General features: G+C 41.0%; 1 protein-coding gene across 1 annotated transcript in view; it reads left to right on the forward strand.

Moving 5' to 3' along the window:
* CSMD1 (CUB and Sushi multiple domains 1) overlaps positions 1-23058 on the forward strand; it is a 946348-nt gene that overhangs the window by 591153 nt on the left and 332137 nt on the right. Inside the window, exons 13-14 of the mRNA XM_069973446.1 lie at positions 19952-20134; positions 22520-22846. Coding sequence (XP_069829547.1) covers positions 19952-20134; positions 22520-22846 — 510 coding nt within the window. The remainder of the gene's footprint in view (positions 1-19951; positions 20135-22519; positions 22847-23058) is intronic.

The raw sequence follows: 23058 nt of genomic DNA on the forward strand, positions 1-23058 counted from the left end.
ATTTGTGGTCTAACAAATGTATTAAATCAATTCCAAAGGAACAGCATCGGCTGGAGTTAGTAGAAACATAGAATAGAGTGCTCGCCTGACCGAACAGGACCCCTCCGTCCGGACACAAATCCACAAAAATTCAGCAGGAGACAGCATCTCTAAATGAAAACGTGATTCCTTCATACACATCCTACTTCCACAACGTTTCGGCTGGTTCTCAGCCTTTCTCAAGCGTGTCTTTCTCCTGCTGAATTTTAACAAATGTATTAGTCAGTTGCTAAAATCTTGTTTTCTAATTAGTAGACGTGAGGTCATATTCTTTATTTATATTGTTTCCTGGCCTCAAAAACAAATGTTCTAAAGCTAAACAAAGTAAAACAACTTTTTATATTAAAGTGATATTGTTACCCTCCTTTTCCATTTGAGGAGTTCTTAGCACCCTTCTTAAGCTTTTATTGTGGACATTTCATATCTTACCATATAAAGGATTTCTTGGTAGTCTTTCCCCTCAAAAACGCAGGTTATTGTTGGTGGACAGTGCCGTAAGGGTTGGGGCTTAACGGCCGTAGTGCCCCATATCTCCACCCACATTGGCACATTGTAGGCCCCACCCACTACTGTGACTTTATCACAGGCCAGTATTATCGAGGAGAGGCTACCCAACAAAGCAGCAATGTACAGCTTATCACAAACGAACAAACAACCTTTTTTTTAGTTTTTTGGTTTTTTTTAACAACTTTGTGGGTTGCAGCTATACGGGGTTGACAGCACCCAACAAAGCAGCAATGTACAGGGTTTCACAAACAAACTTTTTTTTTTTTTTTTTTTTTTTTTAGTTTTTTGGAGCTTTTGTTTTTAGGTTTTTTTTTAAGTTTTTTTTTTAATGAAGTTTTTTTGTTGCAGCTATATGGGGGTTGACGGTACCCACCACAGCAGCAACAACTAGCGTCTCCTCTCAGTCACAGAACGGTAGCTGGTTCTGACTCTTCTCACTTTTCTCTGTCTTTTTTTTTTATCTCCCTATCTCTGCCTATCTCTCCCTCTCTCTACCTCCCTGTAGCTATCTACTTGTTTGCCTATCTATCTATGTGCTTTCCCTCCCTAAATAGCACGGAGCTCCTCTCTCTCTGCAGTCTAAACACACAATGAGAAAGAGCATGGACGCTCAGGCACTTCCTGTTCCTGTAGTGACATCACACACCTTGATATTCACATAATAACAGGATAAAAGGGATTATAGGAGTAATAATTATATCCTCTTCCATTCTGTGAAAACAATACAGTTTTGCGACGCCGTTGCGGTTTTAACGAACTTCGTAACAAATTTTTTGAACGTTCGGTTCGGTACCGGTACCGAACCGAACCTTTTGCAAAGTTCGTAGCGAATCTGGTTCGTAACAGTTCGGTTCGCTCATCCCTAGTTGAAACATGATCCCATAGCCCAGTCTATATAACCTGAAAAAAAACACCTCTTCAGTTGTGTTGTAAGTAGTTTATACTCTTATAAAAGAGGTATGAAATTTGGCCACAGATAAGAGTGAAGAGGTCAATAGTTATGATCTGATCTTTGCGTTATCTCATTCCTATACGATGTCTAATAAGTGTAGGTAGGCAATGGGCATTCAAAGGAAATTCAAAGGAGTTCAAACGCCCACCACTGAGATATATACTGTGGAGTTGTGATTATTTAAATGTACTCTGCACTGCAGAGGTTATACAATGATGTCTGTATGAGAGGATATGTTTGATCTGAGATCTAGAGGTTACACTTGTAAAGTCTGACTTCTTTTTTGACATCCCCAGGGGGGTTTTGAAATGTCAAATGCCATTCTAGCTAGCAGAGGTTTTACATATACCAGAGGCTTGAGTTAGAATTGATTTCTTATAGTACATTGAATACCCTATAGTAAAAAAAAAAAAAAAAATATATATATATATATATATTTTTTTTTAATATATAAAAGATAGATAGATTTAAGATAAATAGATAATGTATGTAGCAAAAATACTGTGGAGCTTGAAAGTTTATGAACTCCTTAGAATTTTCTATATTTCTGCATAAACTTAACCTAAGAAAAATGATCCATTATCATATTTACAAATTTATGGATTAACTCTATTTAAAAAGAAACTAAAGCCTTTTAAGGGGTACTCCAACTAGAGGTATAAAAAAATAAACCTTCTGCAGAAGCATGTAGCATTGCTTACCTCTGAAACTACCAAAAATCCATTTGTTTTGGGGGTCTTACTTCTGTATTGTGTGGCTGTTAGAGATGAGTGAGCATGCTCGTCCAAGCTTGGTACTCATTTAAGTATTAAGGTACTCGATGGTGCTCGTTACTCGGACTCGATACTCGAGACAATGGCATCTTCCTCTTCCTGCATGTTTGGTGGCTTTTTTTTTAGCCAATCATCATGCAGGAGAGGCTTTGGGAGCTTGTAGCATCACGTGGGAAACCGACATGTCAATAGCAACAATTGGCAGGCCAGATCAGATGACCTGGACCAGGGCTGGGACAAGGAGTTTTGGTGCCCTAGGCAGAGAGGGCAAATGGCGCCCCCCCCCCCCCCCACACACACACACGCACACACAAAAGTGATATATCTGTATAAAAAGACATGTATACACGTTTTTAAATACAATAAGTTCAGATTCACACAAACCTAAAAGCTTGCTATTTGAATGCTGATGGTTGGAGAAGATGGATGCATAGGCTGCATCCATCTTCTCAAGCTACTAGTATTAATTTTGCAACTCTGTGCCCCATATAGTAGTTAAGCCAACTCCTGTGCTCCCCTATATAGTCCCCACATAGTCTATAATGTCCACTCAGTATAGCCCCCACATACTATATAGTGCTCACATAGTATAGTACCCACAGAGTATAGCCCACATATAGTTTATAATCCCCACAAAGTATAGCCCCCACATAGTGTATAGCCCCCCATATTGTATAATCTCCACACAGTATAGCCCCCACATAGTGTATAGTGACCACAGAGTATAGCCCCCACATAGTGTATAGTGACCACACAGTATAGCCCCCACATAGTATATAATCCCAACACAGTATAGCCCCCACATAGTGTATAGTGACCGCAGAGTATAGCCCCCACATAGTGTATAGTGACCACAGAGTATAGCCCCCACATAGTATATAGTGACTACACAGTATAGCCCCCACATAGTGTATAGTTCCAACATAGTATAGCCCCCACATAGTGTATAGCCCTCACATAGTATAGTCATGTCACAGAAAGGCCGGCATCTAAGATGTGAACATCACTTTTTTTTTTTTTTATTGGAATACAGGCACGTTCTGGTGTACCCACACTCCAATTAGCCATAGCACTCAATGTAAAGTATGACCGGAAGCTGCACTTTAAATTGTGTGCGCAGTCTATTTTGTGCGGCCGCTGTTCACTGAAGACTGGGGACTGAGGGAAAGGGGGCAGCTGCACTAAAGTACAGTATAGGACCCCCACATGCTCTTTGAGGTATCTGGGCTGTCAATCTTTCACCAAATAACTTACTGTGCCTGGAGGACTGGAGAAGGAGAGCATGCTGGGAGGAAACAGTATGGAGGAGGGGGCAGAGCCTCATACTGCCGGGATGGGGCTGGTTTCTGCCAGGGACAGAGAGACCATAGACAATGTGCAGGTGATCTGTTAGTAGCTGTGAGAGCGGCTCCTGACCTGTTGTCTGTGGGTTTCCTGTACAGGCAGCAGTTACAGGATAAGGCTCTCCTGTGTTCTCTGTGTCCTGTCTGCTCTGCCTCTGCGGTCTGCAGCCTCACTTCCTGCTCACAGACTGAGAGGAGGCGCGGAGCCTGACACTGTTCCCTGATATGGCCTGCTCTCTGCACACAGCATCAGGTGAGACAGATGAGGAGGATTATAAGCCTCATGTCTCCGAGGAGGGGTGGGGGTTGCTGGCTGGGAGAGACTGTGGGAGGCGGGGGATGGTGCCATGCTGCAGGGACATGCCTGGGGGAAAGGAGTTGGATTAATGAACTGCGCAACCGGTAATTAACCACCAGATGGCGCCCTAGGCCATCGCCTACCCCTGCCTACCCTTTGTCCCGGCCCTGACCTGGGCATATAAGAATCAGGTCCCACGGTGCTCGTGTCAGGCTGGATGAGCTTAGGGAGAGAGCTGCTGTCTGTCAGGGAGAGTGTTAGGCAGGGAATAATAGTGTCTGTTAGGCAGGAATCATCCACAAAGAACCCAACAGTCCTTCTAAGGGCTACAACTACATTTTGCTACTCTTGACTACTGGCTGGGACTTGCAGTGCAGCTACCGCCATCTTGGATGCACACTGTACAGAGCGACTGGTGCCAGAAAGGGGACAGCACGTGGTCCACAAAGACCCCAAAGATATTGCCTAAAGTCCTCTCAGTATTCATTTTTTCTGCTGTACCTTGGCTTGCTGGGATCAGTACTGCAGCTACACCTATTCTGGCTGTGCAGTGTGCAGTGTAATGGGTGCTCTTAAACAAAAAGTACCTGGTACACACAGAATCTATAGACTACACCACAAGTCCTCCCAGTTGCACCTAGCAAAATTGTTTTGAGGATCACTACCCGGCTGTTGCCTATAATTTGGAGTAATGTTGCGATTAGCCAGCCCCAGAGGCATCCATGCATGCTGCCCCTGCTGTTTCCTGTCCATTTCCGTGTTGTTTCCATTTTCTGAGGTTTCTAGGTTTTCAGGCAACCTTCCCTGTGCAGAGCTTCGGTTCCCTGCAAAAATGCTCAAGTTGCCCATTGACTTTAATAGGGTTTGTTACTCTAAACAAGCACCCGAGTATCGGGAAATATTTGTCTCGAGTATCTAGCACCCAAGCCTTTTAGTACTCGCTCATCTCTAGTGGCTGTACTTCCAGGTTGAGAAGTTGCTCAGTACTACAAGTTCCAGAATGCATTGCTTTCCCTCAGATGTTCATCACCCTGCCCATGCCCTACCTAAAGCTGTTGCAGAACCTCTAGGCTGTGTTGTCTACCTTTAACACCACAGTGTGCTGTATTCTATACCTATAATATATAATAATATTGGAATAAAATAAAGAACTTTTTGAATTAAATTTGTGCTTTTTTTTTCTCCTTCACACACATATTATGATCAAGCATATTTTATTTTTGAAGTTGAGCCCCACAATCAGGACTTTATCCAATATTATGTTACATTGGATATACTGTTTATGTCTCATATTTTTGTCCAGGTGGGATTGGCAGTTACAGCTCTGATCCTCTGTGCCATTTAGCATCATTTAATTGCATTATTGTTGTTTTGAAGAAACTGCAGTACTGCAATGAAACTCAAATGTGTGACCATAGCCCTAATTTCACTGCAGACTTTTGCACAATAAATGAAGTTGTGACACCTTCTTTTATCACTCCTTGCCTGCTGAGGTGTAGGCTGGAGGGGCTTGTCAGAGATGGTGAATTGGTCAATCAGTCAGGGGGGTGAGAGATCCAGCCAAGCCTCCTGTGACATCAGAGATGATGCATTGACATGGGAGAATGAAGCTGGGGGTCAATACAAGTTTTGTAGTCCTTTTATATTCAATTTCCTGTCTGTGGTGAAGTACAGAAAAGCCACTGAAGCGAGGAATATTGGTAATTGGTAATATTAGGAAGTTATATATCTTGGGGTGATAGTTTAATTTATATACAAATTTCTTGTACTGGAGTACCCCTTCAAAGGGGTAGTGCAGTGTAAAACATTTTTTCACTAAATAACACACATTACAAAGTTATACAACATTGTAATGTGTGTTATTTAAGTGAATGGCCCCCTTCCCCATGCCCCCCATCCCCCCAACGCTAGACCCGGAACTGTGATACAGTATACTCACGGAATCACTGTTGACCCAGGCCACCATCTTGGGAGGATCACGTCATCTTCAGGAGGCCGGCCTGACTGCTCCAGCCCTCCCTCATGCCGGCCCCCCTCCAGCGCATCACCAGCTGCTCAGCCGCCATTGGCTGAGCATAACGGAAGACGTCCGGGGCCAATCGTGGCTGAGCAGTCGATGACTTGCTGTACTGCATCACACTTCCAGGTCCACAGTCCCACAGTCGGGGGGGGGGGGGGGGACATGGGGAAGGGGTCCATTCACTTAAATAACACACATTATAATATTGTATAACTTTGTAATGTGTGTTATTTAGTGGAAAAAAATTTACACTACACTACCCCTTTAACTACTTAGCTGCTGTACAGTATATCCTGGAGGAGGCCACGTAGTTTTTTCCAATCCAAAACAGGCCCCCCTGCTGCCACTACTGTATGTGTCAGGGACTGTCCAGAGAATAAGCAGCCTCTGCCCATCCCAACCCCCGCCACCTACTCAAGAGTTTCTGACACACCTAGAGGTGGCAGCAGGTATCACTGTATCAGATTGGAATACACAACTAAATGGGAAGGATAATTGGTGGAAAATACACTGTATGAAAACACTACAAAGGTATTCTACATTTGCTCACTATAAAGTTAATGATAAATGCAAAAATAGTCAAACTTTATCAAACATTGCTCCAGTAAAGTTTTGTCATATGAAAAACATGTTTTAAACAATAGAACCTGCACAAATGACAAATATAGAGAGCTCCGTGTACAACTTCAATGACTGTGCCCATATTATATATCGCACAGTTTCTAAAATGCACTATTTTAAAATTGGTCGTTAACATTACCGTTGGGTTCTTCGAACCCCTGACACTGAATGAGTCTCATCATTGGCTTTATTGTACAATTCATTTAAAAAAAAATCATCTTATTACTATATTTTAGCAAGTCAATGTCAACAGAATTGCTCTCTGTTAACTTGAGTGCACTTAGCAATGTCTTGGATAATAAAAAAGATTTATGATAATTTGCAAGTAGATATAAGAGACAGAATTCTCTCAATGTATAGCTTGAGATCGTAGTAAAATAACTTCAACTACTTTCTGGTCAGATGTGCCAAAATAAATCTAATATAAACTGTTAAATAGCTAAAAAAAAAAAAAAAAAAATATATATATATATATATATATATATATATATATATATATATATATATATATACTTTAATAATTTTATTTTTATTCCACAAAACATTCACTTTAAATTCATCTAAAATAAATAAAAATTAATGTTTACATTTGTTTCCATAAACGCTACATAAACCAATAGTACAAAAATTGAAATATCCATGTTTTATAATTGCCACTCATGACAGCTTATACTAAAAAGTTACTTGTTATGCCAGGTTCAGTTTAAACAATACTATTGTACTATTGTTATCCTTAAAGCATATCTGTAATTTAAATGTCACTTTTCAGACATCAATAACTACAATTAACTAATCAATAGTACAAAAGATCTTAAGAAACTCTGTAATAGTTTTATTAAGCATAAGAGTTTCCTTCTGTATTCAAAAAGCCTACCCTCCAAATAGCCATACCTCCCTCGTCACTTAGAAGAAGTAGGATTTCTCTGTCCATTATGCTCTATGGAGTGGGGAGGGGCTGAGGGGGATGAGTGAGCACTGAGAGGAGAAAAGGCAGTCCTGCAAAACACTACATCTTGCAATCTTCTCTCACCAAGCTCCCAGATAAGCATTGAACTTTTGACCTCTTAATCCAGCATCTTATGCGCCCAGGCTTTTACCAAACTACTGGGTTGCTTCTCTTTTCTCACTGCTCACTCATCCCCCTCAATCCCTACTCCCACCATAGGCTATAATGGACTCAGCAAAACAGTCTTCACTGGGACAAAAAAAAAAAAAGCTTTTTCAGTTACAGAAATAAACTTTTTCTTTGCCTAATAAAACCTATGACAGAGTTTCTTAAATTGCTTGTACACTGCTCAAAAAAAATAATGGGAACACTTAAACAACACAGTATAACTCCAAATAAATCAAACCTCTGTAAAATAAAACTGTATAATTAGGAAGCAACACTGATTGACAATTAGTTTCACCTGCTGTTGTGCAAATAGAATAGACAACAAGTGGAAATTATTGGCAGTTATTAAGACACACTCAATAAAGGAGTGGTTCTGCAGGTAGGGACCACAGACCACTTTTCAGTACCTACGCTTTCTGGCTGATGTTTTGGTCACTTTTGAATGTTGGTGGTGCTCTCACACTCGTGGTAGCATGAGACGGACTCTACAACCAACACAAGTGGCTCAGGTAGTGCTGCTCATCCAGGATGGCCCATCAATGCAAGCTGTGACAAGAAGGTTTGCTGTGTCTGTCAGTGTATTGTAAAGAGTCTGAAGGTGCTAACAGGAGACAGGCCAGTACACCAGGAGATGTGGAGGAGGATGTAGGAGGGCAACAACTATACATCAGCAGGACCGCTACCTCCGCCTTTGTGCTAGAAGGAACAGGAGGAGCACAGCCAGAGCTCTGAAAAATGACCTCCATCAGACCACAAATGTGCATGTGCCTGCACAAACTGTTAGAAACTGACTCCATGAGGATGGTTTGAGGGCCCGATGTCCACAGATGGGGGTTATGCTCACAGTCCAACACTGTGTAGGACACTTGCCATTTTCCAGAGAACACCAGGATTGGCAAATTCGTCACTGGCGCCCTGTGCTCTTCACAGATGAAAGCAAGATCAAACTGAGCACATGTGAGAGATGTGAAAGCCATGGAGAGCAATCTGCTGCCTGCAACATCCTTCAGCATGACCAATTTGGCAGTGGGTCAGTAATGGTGTGGGGATAGCATTTCTTTGGAAGGCCGCACAGCCCCCCATGTGCTCGCCAAAGGGGCCCTGACTGCCATTAGGTACGATGAGATCCTCAGACCCTTTGTGAGGCTATATGCTGGTGCGATTGGCCCTGGGTCCTTCCTAATGCAGGACTATGCTAGACCTCATGTGGCTGGAGAGTGTCAGCAGTTCCTGCAAGATGAAGGCATTGAAGATATGGACTGCCCCGCCCATTCCCCAGACCCGAATCTGATTGAACACATCTGGGACATCATGTTTCGCTCCATCCACCAACGTTGCACTACAGACTGTCCAGGAGTTGGCGGATGCTTTAGTCCAGATCTGGGAGGAGATCCCTAAGGAGACCATCCACAACCTCATCAGGAGCATGCCCAGGTGTTGTAGGGAGGTCATACAGGCACGCGGAGGTCACACACAATTCTTAGCCTTTTTTTTACTTTAAGGACATTACATTAAAGTTGGATCAGCCTGGAGTGTGTTTTTCCACTTTGATTTTATGTGTGACTCCAAATCCAGGCTTCCATTGGTTAATAAATTTGATTTCCATTGATTATTTTTGTGTGATTTTGTTGTCAGCGCATTCAGGTTTATGTAGAAAAAAGTTTTGAATTTCATTCATTCAGATCTAGGATGTGTTATTTGAGTGTTCCCTTCATTTTTGAGTACTATCGATTTCTAAAAAAAAAAAAAAAAATTGAAATGACAGTTACACTTTAAGACTAGGTTCACACATGTCAGTTTTGTGCGGCCACTTTTTATTGAATAGTGGCCGCACAAAACTGACAGTGCAGACAATGTAAAGAATGGCTCCAGCAGCACTTTACATTGTCTGCTATCGTGATTTGGAATGTGGGCACACCCGAATGAGCTCGCATTCAAATTTAAAAGAAGTAGAATTCCTCCAGCCGCTACTGTCATACCGGCTGGCGCGAACTTCACAGACTATGGCTGTTTTGTGACATGGACATGTCACAGAATGGCTGCTGTCATACACTGTGTGAACCCGATCTAGGTCAGCTTTCTGTCTATCTCTCAACCTTTTTTATTTGATATCCATTTACTAAAATGCAGCATTATAGGGCACTTACCTACAGTAATGTTCCATCCATACAAAGAATCAAAAATAGCACTACAAAATATTAAATGAAAATATGTTGATTTCTTTATAAAGCATGTATAATGTTTAGTTTTAAACTCGTCTTTTTTAAGCAATTCAAGGTGTGCAATGCTAGTATAAATTATAAATAGCATCCATAGCTTCATCATTTAGAAAAAGTTTTGACATGTCAGACAGAATTATCAAAGTTAATAATGTCTAACAGCGCCATGGAACCAAGTCCAATGGGAAAAAAGAAGGAGTGGATGCACGCTAATGCGTTAGCAATCGCAAATGCTGGCTGGTCATATGCTGGTGAATCCGAAAGGCTGGTCAATACATAAATATGGAAGAGCCAAAGGCATCCAAACTTCAGTAAAATCTTCAAGCTCTTATTGCATGCCCAGGTACAGTAAATAAAGTGATGTTTCGATCATAAAGGCAACTTTATGGTTAAAACTTTGCTATATCACTGTATGGACATGTAATAAAAGCTTGACGACTTTACTGAACTTTGGATACTGTTGGACTCTTCCAAGTTTTAATTACTCAAGGTCTGAATGTTCGGACCCCAACTGGTCTAATGTAATCACAGAGAGAAACAAATGGTCGCCACATTCTCCATCCATCATTCTATTATGAGCCTATGGAGCCTGTCTAGTGCAACTAAGCAGATATCATGGACTGCTGCCTTCGGATCCCCCATTGGTACATTTTCTACATACATAACCCCCCACCCCCGGTTGCTGATATCGGACCATGGACCACCGCTATGGATATGCAAATTAATTGCTAATTATTTACTGCAGGAAGGATTAACACACAACCTGTGAGAGTGCACTCAAGAAACCAGTCTGTGATGTGGATTGGTCAGAATCACGGGCTGTACTGTCTGCAGCGAATCACTGGCATTCACATCCCGACTGCTAGTGAGCGATTTTTTTTCATATGAGGTGCGGGGTCCGATCTCAGAAATATAAGAAGATCTGGTGACAGGTCCTCTTTAAGGATGACAATATAACCTTGTTTATTCTACTTATATCCAAGTAGAAATGTTTTGTTAATTTTGATTATTTCTAAATATTTAGTTTCACGTTTTTATGTTTTAAGTACATTTAATGATTAATATTAAATAGCACTTTTATTTTGGGATCTCATATCAGACAATGGTTTAAATTATTTTACTACAATCTCAAGCCCTAAGTTCAAGGCTTATGTGTCTTCTAACGGCTTAGAAATTATCATAAATCCTTTTTATTATCCAAGACATTGCTAAGTGCACTCAAGTTAACAGAAAGCTATTCTGTTGGCATTGACTTGCCGAAATATAGTAATGATAGGATGATTTTATGAATTGTACAATAAAGTCATTGACGGAATTCATTCAATGTCAAGAACATGAAGATCCCTATAGTAAGTTCAATTGTGAAGGCCAAGTTGGTGCATTTTAGGAAGTGTATAAAATGTGAGATAGGAGTAACCATTGTACAATGTGCTCTCTAAATTTGTCTCTATATATTTTCCGCTGCTTAAAACATGTTTTTTTTTTCTTTTCTTTTTTTAACCTTTGTGTTTTATATTTATGGCATCTACATTTATTCCAAACAGCCAGCAAAAGTTTAGTAATGAACATTGATTATCAACGAAAATGGCACCAAGGGTGGGATGCATTACACAATGACCCAGATTTACTAATATTGTTAGGTTTTCTAAAAGGATAGCATATTATGTTTTTTAGCCCAAATTACTTCAGAGTTATTAACCTTTTTTCTGCTTATTTTTGTTGTTGTATTTATTGTTCTTTTTTATTTCCATGCTGAGGAGCAATGGGTTGCAATACATTAATGGTGGATTCATAGGTAACAGAATCGCAGCGGATTTCACGTAAAATCCTCTGCGATTCTCATACTGACAGTTTGAATAAGGTTACACACTTGTAGTTGAATTTTCATCCTGCTGCGAGTATGTACATATGTTAGGCTGGGTTCACACTGTGTTTTTGCAAAAAAACGGATTGCAAAAAACGGATGCATTTGTGTGCATCCGTTTTGATCCGTTTTTCCATTGACTTACATTATTAAAAAAAACGGATCAAAATGGATCCGTTTTTTTTTTTATGGACACAAAAACATTGCTGACACTATTTTTTTTGTCCGTTAAAAAAATGGATCCGTTAAACGTATGCTGAAAACGCAGTGTGAACCCAGTCTTATATAGTTAATAGTAAATCATGTATGTTCAATGGCTTTTATAAGTGTTTCAACTAATGATGAGCGAATTTACACTAGAAACGAAGTGAAGCACTTTGGTAGGATTGGCCTGCAGTTTGTCAGGTTGCTGGCTTTGAAGTCCATGCAGCCCTACTCCGGATGCCAGGAAGAGTTGGATCCAGTCCTGGGAAACTTCTCCCCATTTCTTAGGACTGCATCCAGCTTTTCCTGGCACCTGGAGAAGAGCGGAAGGGACTTTAAAGCCAGCAGCCTGAAAAACTGCCACACGATCCCAACGAAACGCTTTGTTTCATTCCTAGTGTAAATTTCTCTTCCCTAGTTCCCACCCTGTTTTTTTACTTTGTCTTATTTTGCTTTGTTCAGAGAGTCCTTCAATGTGACAGTATCCTGCCACAAGCACATTCTTTATGCTTTCTTTACCTGCCTGCTATTGTAAGATAAACATGGACAAAGGTAAACACAAAAAAAATATTTATTTAAGTGAATACAGTATTTGCTGTAATCTAACCCCCCCCCCCCCCCCAAAAAAAAAAAAAAAAAAACAAACAAAAAAAACCCATTCTTGGTTAAGGACTAAAAGTTGTTAAAGAAATCACTCAAACGTACAATCTTCTGCTGATATCCATTTGTTACAGTATGGCAGGGAGAAATGCCATCACACGCGGATAATGCTGCCGTAGTTATATTTGGTTATGCTTGTCAAAAAACTACTATATATCCAGACAGAGTTACAGTCGCTGAATACCAGGTCACATGACATGTTGTGGGTCACACAACTGACTCTGGTCTATACAATTTTTTTTTATATAGACCGGGGCCAATTGCAAAATAATCAAAAGACTGTGGGAGCATAGTTTAAAATACATGTTTATAAAAAAAGTGTATAATTTTCTGTTTTAAATATAGTAAATTTAAACAATAAGAAGTGGACAACCCCTTTAACAATATCTATGTATTCATTTACTTAAAGTCACATTGAAAATGCAGTGCAGTCAAGGCATCATGTTATAGGGCAGGAGGAGCTGCATAGATTAATTTAGTATTGGGATAAACTAGTAATTTATTTCATGTAAATCTTTACTCAATCTTAGCTAAGTAGTCGTTTGGGCGGTCCTACTCAGTGATTGACATTTATCATCGATAGGCTATGTTCACACAAAGTTTTTTCAGCTCCATTTAAAATGACGTCCGTCATTTTGAGTCTAAAATAACGGACGTCTGGCCTCCCCTTAGTGCAATGACTGCTGTTGGTATATTAGTCTAGTTTGGTTTTACTAATTTGACTTTGGGTGTGGCTTAAAGGGGTAGTGCGTTGCTAAACAATTATTCAGTAAATAACACACATTACAAAGTTATACAACTTTGTAATGTATGTTATGTTAGTGAATGGCCCCCTTCCCCATGTTTCCCCCCACCCACGCCACCCCCGGAAGTGGAGTGCTCTATGCTCACCTGATCCGTGTCAACCCCCGTCCGCCATCTTGTGACAATGATGTAATCTTCGGGCGGCAAGCAGAACCGCTCCGACTGTACCTCGTGCCGGCCGCCCTCTGCCTTTGTAATGTGTGTTATTTAGTGAATGATTGTTTAGCGCCGCACTACCCCTTTAACCCTTAGGAAACATTTTTTTTCCTCCTTGTGTATATAAGGCCATAGCGCGTGCATTTTTCCACCCAGATGAGCCCTCATTTTTTGCGACACTAATTGTACTAATTGTGTGGTGAAATTGAAAAAAAAACTATTTCTTTTTTTTATTTGGGGGTTTTGTTTTTACACCGTTTGCCCTAGGGTAAAACTAACTTGTTATACCTGTTCCTCAAGTTAGTACGATTACAACTATATGTACTGTAACTTGTATAACTTTTATTTTATTTGACGGATTGTAAAAAAAAAATATATATATATATGTTCCTTAAAAATGCTCTATTCCCATGCTTACAGCACTTTTATCCTTTGGTCTATGGGGCTGTGTGAGGGGTTATTTTTTTGCGCCATGATCTATACTTTTATTACAAATTTTCTAGTTTTGATGCGACCAAAAATGCGCAATTTTGCTGATTTTTTTGTACTTACGCAGTTTACCGTGCAAGATCGGGAATGTGAAAATTTAATATTTCCGGCGATTACACACGCGGTGATACCAAACATGTTAATTTATTTATTTTTATTTAGAAAATGGGGAAAGGTGGGTGATTCTGACTTTTATTAGGGGAGGGGATATTTTATCAATAATTTTTTTTTCTTTTACACACATACTAGAAGTCCCCTTGGGGGCCCCTCTCTGAACTCCCCTAGTGGCACCAGGACTTTTGGTAATGTCCTGGTGCAGCTAGGGGTTAATTGAAAAGTCCATTAAATTTAATAGTAAAAACGAGGAAAGAGCGGTGAAAAAAGAAAAACTGTGTGAACAACTGATAAAAAAATGTCCGATGTTTACAAAACATGTCTGAAATTAATGAACATGAGCATTATTTTGACGTCCGTGGTAAAAACGTGTGATACTCAATACATTGAGCGCATTGGACGTCCGTCTTTCCAATTAATGCAATGTATTAAATTGCAGTCAGTTAAATCGCGACAATAATGGACGTTATTTTAAATTGCAAAAGGGGCCGCTTTTCTCAATTTTTGACATTGTGTGAACATAGCCATAGATAGATAAATAGATACTGTAGAACTACCAGTCACGGAATAGAAATGCTCACATGATTACTTAGCCTAGAAAGGGCAGAGATTACATGAATAAATTAGAAGATTTCCTGGAAAAATTATATATTAATCTGCTCAGCTCTTTCTGCTCTGAAACACGCTGCATGCACACACATGCATAACTATATAGTATACTGCAAATGTGAAAGCAGAAATAAAAAGTTGGCTTATGTTACCCCGCAGTGACCATTGAAACAGCTTTTTACGCTGGGGTCAGAATAAGTTTATGCGGCTCTCCTGCACTGACATCACAGGAGATCACCTGTCAGTATGCAGTATGCTGATCTCCTGCTTTAAATACCCGCAGTGGTGATTTACCACTTCAGGTTGTTTAACCCATTATATGTCAGGTCACGATAGTGGCATATAATGGGCTCCAGTGGAGTAGGCGCCCATAGTCACTTGATCAAAAGTCATGCGGTGAGATTCGGGCTTGCGATCAGCTCCATGGCAATCTCAGGGCCATCTTTCCCATTGGGCAATGTAGGGGGCTGCCAGTGGGCCCATGAGTCATAGGGTGCACCTCTGTGCCAGGGCGCTCCTGCCTGCGGTGCATCTCTTAGCATCCTCATCTTCCTCCCCAGTGTCTCCATTGCCCACACCTCCTCTCCCCCATTATCACAGTGTGACCCCCCTTCTTTCTCCCTGTAGCAGCAGTAGCTGTATGGTCCAGCCCAGACTTCATCCCTCATCACACCAAAAGGAAGAGGTACACAACCCGGCTTAAGCCCGGCTACATCTGTATATATACAGAGGCTCTGTATATATGCACCAAGTTGTTTCAATACAGTATACATGGACCTTGCATAGTGTACAGGGAAACAACATGGCTCATATATAATATTATATAATATCAATATATTAATCATATATTATATATGAGCCATGTTGTTGCCCCTCTGTACATACCTATAGCTTGTACATACGACTTGTACATACCTACAGTCAGAGAGGCAATGATAGGGTCAGAGCCTCTCTCAATCATCTGCGTGTCTCTGCACACACATACAGATAAACCATAGAGGGAAGGGTCTATCAAGGGGGTGTAACTACCATTATAGCAGCGATAGAGTCTGCTATTGGGCCCGCCTCATCAGGGGGCCCCATGGCCTGCTCCTGCAATACACTGGGTCCCCTGAGCCGTCATCATTTACAGCACCAGGTGGCCCTGCTGGCCTCCGGGTTTTGCAAATGTCCCTTTAACTGCAAGCACTCCTTACCAGCGCCTGCAGTTATGTAATTATGACTACACTTGACATTTTAGTGGTTAGTCGGGGGGGCCCAATCAAATGTTTGCTATGGGGCCTTGCCAATTCTAGTTACGCCCCTGGGTCCATCTACTTTAGGGGGGGGGGGGCACAGGACAACACAGTATAGGGGCCATCTATACAATAGGGGCTTTGGATGTGGCTGGGAAAGCAGGAGGGGTCACAAGGTTGGGGGGGCTGAAGTTAACAGCCCAGAGGCCCATTAAGCTGTCAAGTCAGCCCTGCAACCTACAGCTTTTGACTTTCAAGCTCCATATGTCACCAGCCACTATAGCTTTGAAGGTGAGACTATCATTTTATAGGCACTAATCTTGGCTATCTTACACATAAATGTGACTTGGAACCATTTAGCATATACTTCTTTATATAGATTCTTGTCATGGAACGTCATTAGCTCAGTCTGTTATTAGATTGATTATTGAAATTGAGGGGCAGGTATGATGAAGATTTCCTAAATAATAGAAACAGCATCATCTAGCTCATTGAGAGCAATCTCTCCGCCAAGAAAATTGCCAAACTGCATCACGTGAGTGCCATGACAGGTGGAAAAATGAAGAAAAAAGGGGGCTAAGGATTAAAATGTTGAAGGAACTGTCATGTTCGTGAAAAAAGCCTGATGTTACGGGGATTGTTTTATAACCAAAGGTGCTGGATACTTGACCAGGATCATGGGTAGTCGTAATGCTGAGCTATATGTGAATATCCTACAAGATTTGTTACTTTGTAAGCTCGAGTAGTATAAGTATGAAAAGGACAACATAGTGTTCCAGAAGGAAGATGACCTGAAGCATAACTCGAGGTTGACAAAGAAATTGTTCATTGACAATGTGGTAGAGTCGCTGGATTTGGCCTCACAGTCCCCAGATCTCAACCCAATCAAACACTAGTGGGTAGAGTTGAAGACAAAGACAGGAGTGGATTGAATAGACAGAGAAGCTATGCTCACACACTGTTGAAATCGGGAAAAAAATGCAACAGCTCACCACAATGGCAAGATACAGACCCACTACAGACATGAAAATAGCTAAAAGCAGCCCAAAAAGAGCTCAAAAAATTGAGGCTCTTGGTTACCATTTGCAAATAGTGTAAACCACCCCACCACAATAAGGTGGCCTCATGCCCGGAATGGACCTACACTGTACTAGCCTCTCCATGGTATGTAATACGCCTATGCTCTGGGCATGTAGGATCCCTCTAATACCGGCACAAGTGATAACACTACCTGGGTGGGATGGGTGAAGAGCATGACCACATAGAGGCAACCCTTCCCCTCATCCGATACACAGAAAAAAAAAACACAAATTTGGTCAGCTCTCCTAGAACACAATTCACACTAGGCAGGAACACATTGCTATGGCTGAAAGGTCACGTAGTAAGACACTGGCCGTTTTGTGACCTGGCCGGGTCAGGGAACAACCGATGTCAAAGGAGATCATCCAGGGCGGTACTGCAGTACCGGCCGAATGATCTTCGCTGCTGCTGAATTCAGATGTGGGTGCATCAGTGTGCGCCCGCATTCGAATTCCCCGCTGCTTCATATTGTGTACTGACAGGTTTTCTGCAGCCGCTATTCAATAAATAGTTTTTTGCAGCGCCGCTAGGGATCCCAGCAGGAGTGTATATTATGTGTAAACACTCCGACCAGGATTCCCTCAGATGCAGCACTATGTAAGCACTGTAGTAATCACGACCATTGTTACAATGGCCGTGATTAATACGAAACTTACGTAGTGAGAAGATGGCCTCAAACTACAAGGAATGGCAACTGATTTATTTATTTGTATAGCGCACACATATTCCGCAGCACTTCACCTATGTGTATGTTTTTGGATGTGGGAGGAAACCGGAGTACCCGGAGGAAACCCACGCAAACATGGAGAGAACATACAAACTCTTTGCAGATGTTGCCCTTGGTGGGATTTGAACCCAGGACTCCACTGAGCCACCGTGCTGCCCTATGATACCAACACACTCCACCAGTCAGCCATTTGATTAGGTCACCAGATGATCTCATTATGGGAAATGCACAATTAGTGCTTATCCACATGTAGAAACACATGATAACTATAAAAAAAAAAAAAAAACTAAAACAACAAATATGTTTTTACACCGTTTCAAGTAATAGCGGATTTATGAGTACCATCATACCCATGCTGGCCATTTAGTTCACTTGTTTGTGCAGAAAAGGAATATGGCAGAAGATTTATGAAAGTGTCTTTCAATGAATCCAATGCACAGGAATATTTACATGACAATATGCTAGAGAGTACATACAATACAAAGTAAATATAATGCATATGGTTTTATTATACCTTTTCTCAATCAATATAGGTTATGGAAATATAAGAATTCTTAGAATCCTTGTGCCATGAGATTTTTCATAGATGATTCATCTCCATTTAACTATTATTAGCCTTTTCAAATCAGTTAAATGTCTAATTATTTTTGCTGTTTGCTTGTATTGGATTTGCGTTCTATCACACTGTGCCCGGTCTTATTGATTTTCTGTGTGTTTAAGCATGACCTGTAGATTCAATGTACAGTACTTAGCAGTGAAGTCATGCACTAATACATCTTTCAGAAATGCATTTTTACAAAACTATTTACTGGGAAATATTTTTTTTAACTGCAAAATGTTACAAAAGACACTAACAGATTGTAGCTAGATGAACTTTAGACTTTATTTCCTGTTACAAGTAGGAACCGGGAGAAAGGGGTGCTGTAGCAGGTGTGTACCAGCCGTTTTGGTTGTAACTGTGGACCAATAACAGTGTAAAATAAAAAGGTATTTTCCTACACTTCTCTGCTCTGTTATTTGTGAGAGGTGTTAGTGCCAGAAGTGAAAAACAGCCCAGCAGCAAAGTACAGTATGACAGTATATACAGTGTAACAGTATAAACTCTTTACTATCATGATCATTGACCCTGTTGCTGTATCTAATTGTCATCAGTGCCCCCTGTCGCTGTACCTAGACTCCCCTATTCCCTGCTGCTGTACCTGATCTTCATCCTTGTCCCTTGTTCCTGTACCTGATTGTTGCCTCTGTCACTGTACCTAATCGTTGTTCCTGTTAATGTGTTTTTCTATACATGAAATTTTAAAAATATTCTGCTAAACTTCTAAACCCTATAATAATATAATGTAAAAGTCAAAGAGCCTTTACCAAAGAATGCTGACAATGCTGTCAATGTGACTTACTATATTATCTGTGTTGTATGACTATCTTTGCTGAATTTCAAACCTATAAAAACACAATTTTTTCAAAATTTTATCACATTTTGAGTTTTTCACAAAAAAAAAAGGTTAATATATTGACTCAAATTTACTACAAACACAAACAATGCCATGGGGCATTTTTAATGGTAAAGAGGGCGGGGAGGAGGGACGGAGAGGCGTCGCAGGCCTAGGGCACAGGCTCTCTAGGCCACGCCAATTTGACACAGGGCTGTAAGTGTAAAAGTTTTTTAAACGGACCCCAGGACAGATATTGGATTAAAAGCAGCTATCCGATGGTACAAGCTGTTGGGGAGGCGGCAGATTGTGGGTACAGAGTCACTTTATTGCCAAAAGTGGCTGCAGTTATAAAAAATAGAGACATAAATACTGTACATTAGATTAGTGAATCAGTATTTCTGAAAACTTGGTATTATGGATACATAGAAGACTGCTAGGATAAATAAAGTAAGTTTATAGTGGAGGGCTCACAGAACATAATAAATATTGCCACTACTTCACAATCAATCACAATTTTTGCACTATTATATACATGACATTGAATACATAAAGAAGCTAAAATGAAACAAGATCATTACCATGCAATAAGTATTACAATATTTCCTTCAATATCCCAATAACCTGTTTTTATGCAGCCTATCTAATTTCTGTTTTATCACTTGATTTATTTTTTTTTTGTCTTTTCAGAAATTGAAAAAGGTGGCTGTGGAGATCCTGGAATTTCTGTGTATGGTAAAAGGAACGGCAGCAGTTTCTTGCATGGGGACATTCTAACCTTTGAATGTCTGTCTGCTTTTGAACTTGTTGGAGAAAAAACAATCACATGTCAACAGAATAACCAATGGTCTGGAAATAAGCCAAGTTGTGTTTGTAAGTGTCTGAATTGTATTTCTAAAGAAGAAAAAGATAACAATATAACAATATGAGAATATGCAATGCAAGAATATGAAGAAAACCTTAGCTATGTGTCTATGCATTATGTTTCTAGATCCATACTGATAGATATGGACTGGAACTATACTAAATATTTAAGGGAACCATCAGCAGGTTATACCCCTAATGTCCACAGGGTGCAGAATAGGAAGGTATGTCGCTTACCTTCCTCCTTGGCACCATTCTCGTCTTTGGCCTGGAGCACCATTAGGAGCACTGCCCCACCCCCTGAGTGCCAAGCTGGCAAGATACTTCATATGATAATCAATGGAGTGCTCGCGTTGGTTCGCGTTGGGGGCGGGACAATGCTCCAAACGGTGCTCCAGGCCAAGGATTACACTGCTAACACCACGAGAATGGTGCTGTTAGATTTGTCTAACCTGCTGATAGTTCCCCTTTAAGCTAAAGTAGATGATTTCAGAAGTTATTCTTTAGGCTATGTTCACACAACCTCATACAACACAACAGCTGTTGATTATGGTGTCAAACAACGGCTGCTGTATTACATGTTGTTGCATTATCGCCCATGGGAAGATTATTTTCCACCCATACAAGTCTGCAGCTCTATGGGTGTGAATGAAAATCATCTAAGGCTAGGTTCACAATACGTTTACAGATCAAAACGGATGCACACAAATGCATTTGTTTTTTTTACGGATGAAAAAAAACATTAGTTTTTTTTTACGGACGCAAAAATATTGTCAGATAAGTTTTTGTGTCCGTAAAAAAAAAAAACGGATCAGTTTTCATCCATTTTTTTACAATGGAAGTCAATGGAAAAAAACGGATCAAAACGGATGCACACAAATGCATCCGTTTTTTTTTTCATCAGTTTTTTGCAAAAAACTAATGAAAAAAACGGATTGCAAAAACGCAGTGTGAACCTAGCCTAACCATTGACTTTCAATCACACTACGGCCGGCAGGATGGCCACACAGTATGTAAACAGTCTATTTTCTGCAGCCATACAAAATAGACTGTTCATTATTTTGCACAGCCGTAGTGAACGACGGCCGTAGTTAATGCACTGTGTGCACAACAACTGCCTTTGTTCTGCTGAAATTAATAGAAATGAATGAATTCGGAAACCTAGCCTATTCGTAACATAACCTCATTTGGAATATAGCCTTAGACTATGTTCACACAGTGTAACAAATTCGGAAACCTACAGCTGTAGTGGTCATTGAACACAATAGCATCAGGTTTCTGAATTCATTGAGATCTATTGATTTCAATAAAACAAGCGCTGTTGTTCATTGGCTGTCCTGCCGGCTAAAGTGTGAATGAAAGTCTATGGTTAATTGATTTTCATTCACACCCATACGGCCAGCAGACTTCTATGGGTGGCAAATAACATAATGCAATTTCGGCCATAGGAACACTGAAACCAACAGCCTTTGTATAACATTGTGTGAAGATAGCCTAAGGGTGGGTTCACACGTACCGTATCCACAGCGGATTTCACGATGAGAATTTGCAGCAAAATCCACTGTGAATACCTTCCCAGTCATTTTCAGGCTACGTTCACACAACAAATATTTTTGTAAAACCACGGCCATTGTACCACGGCCATGATTATTACGAGATATACGTTACTTTGCCGTCTATGGGATCCCGGCGAGAGCGTATACACATAGTATACGCTCTGGCCGGGATCCCTAGCGGCGCCGCAAACAACTGACATGTCCGAAAACTATGTCAGTGCACACAGTGGAGCGAGCGGCTGATGCGGGCGCGCACGGATGCACCCGCAAGAGAACTCTGCGGCACCAAAGATCACCCGGATCTTTTCAGAGACCGGTCTCTTACGTTATGTGAACATAGCTTCAATGTGATTCCATACTCGCAGCGGGATTGTCATCTTGCTGCAAGTTTGTAAATGCCGGCCCCCTCAACCGGCCTCGGTCTGGAACATACTTTACCTGGTCCATGCTCCGGCTGCATCTGAGGCTTCCAGAGGGTCCCGCCCAGATAATCAGTGACTGCGGTGGGGCCATGCACTGATTGCCTGGGTTTGACCTCTGGGAGCCGGGAGCCTCAGATGCAGTTGGAGCCTGGACCAGGTAAAGTATGTTAAGAGTGGCAGGTTAAGGGAGCCGGCATTTACATACTCGCAGCAAGATGACAATCCCGCTGCAAGTATGAAATCACATTGAAAATGACAGGGAAGGTTTCGCAGTGGATTCTGCTGCGAACTCGCAGCATGAAATCGACAGCGGATATGGTACGTGTGAACCCATCCGAATACTGTATTTTTTTATACATTGTCCCACAGTCTTTTAAAATCATTTTCTAATGTTACATTTTTAACCCCCTCTCTAGTTTCATGTTTCTTTAACTTCACCACCCCTTCTGGGGTTATCCTCTCACCAAACTACCCCGATGAATATGGAAACAACATGAACTGTGTGTGGTTAATAATATCAGAAGCGGGAAGCAGGATCCATCTCATCTTCAATGACTTTGATGTTGAGCCGCAGTTTGATTACGTTGCTGTGAAGGATGAGGGCATTGCCGATCTGCCTGCTCTTGGAACATTTTCAGGGAATGAAGTACCATCTCAGATCGCAAGCAACAGTCATATCGTGCGCTTAGAATTTCAGTCTGATCATTCAACAACAGGAAGAGGATTTAATATTACCTATACTAGTATGTATCATTCTAAACTCTAAGATCACTTTATACTCTACCCTGATTCTCAGAAATGTATATGCATGTATATGTTATTCCTTTAAAGTGACTGTACCACCAGGCCCAGGCTGAAGCACTGGAGGCGGGCTGACCCACCCTTAGTGGGAGGAAACCCCCGCCCCTCTATGATAGGGTTCCATTGATTCTAATGGAGTCAAGTCATGGAGGTG

Source organism: Dendropsophus ebraccatus, chromosome 6, assembly GCF_027789765.1.
Source record: "Dendropsophus ebraccatus isolate aDenEbr1 chromosome 6, aDenEbr1.pat, whole genome shotgun sequence".
NCBI lineage: Eukaryota > Metazoa > Chordata > Amphibia > Anura > Hylidae > Dendropsophus > Dendropsophus ebraccatus.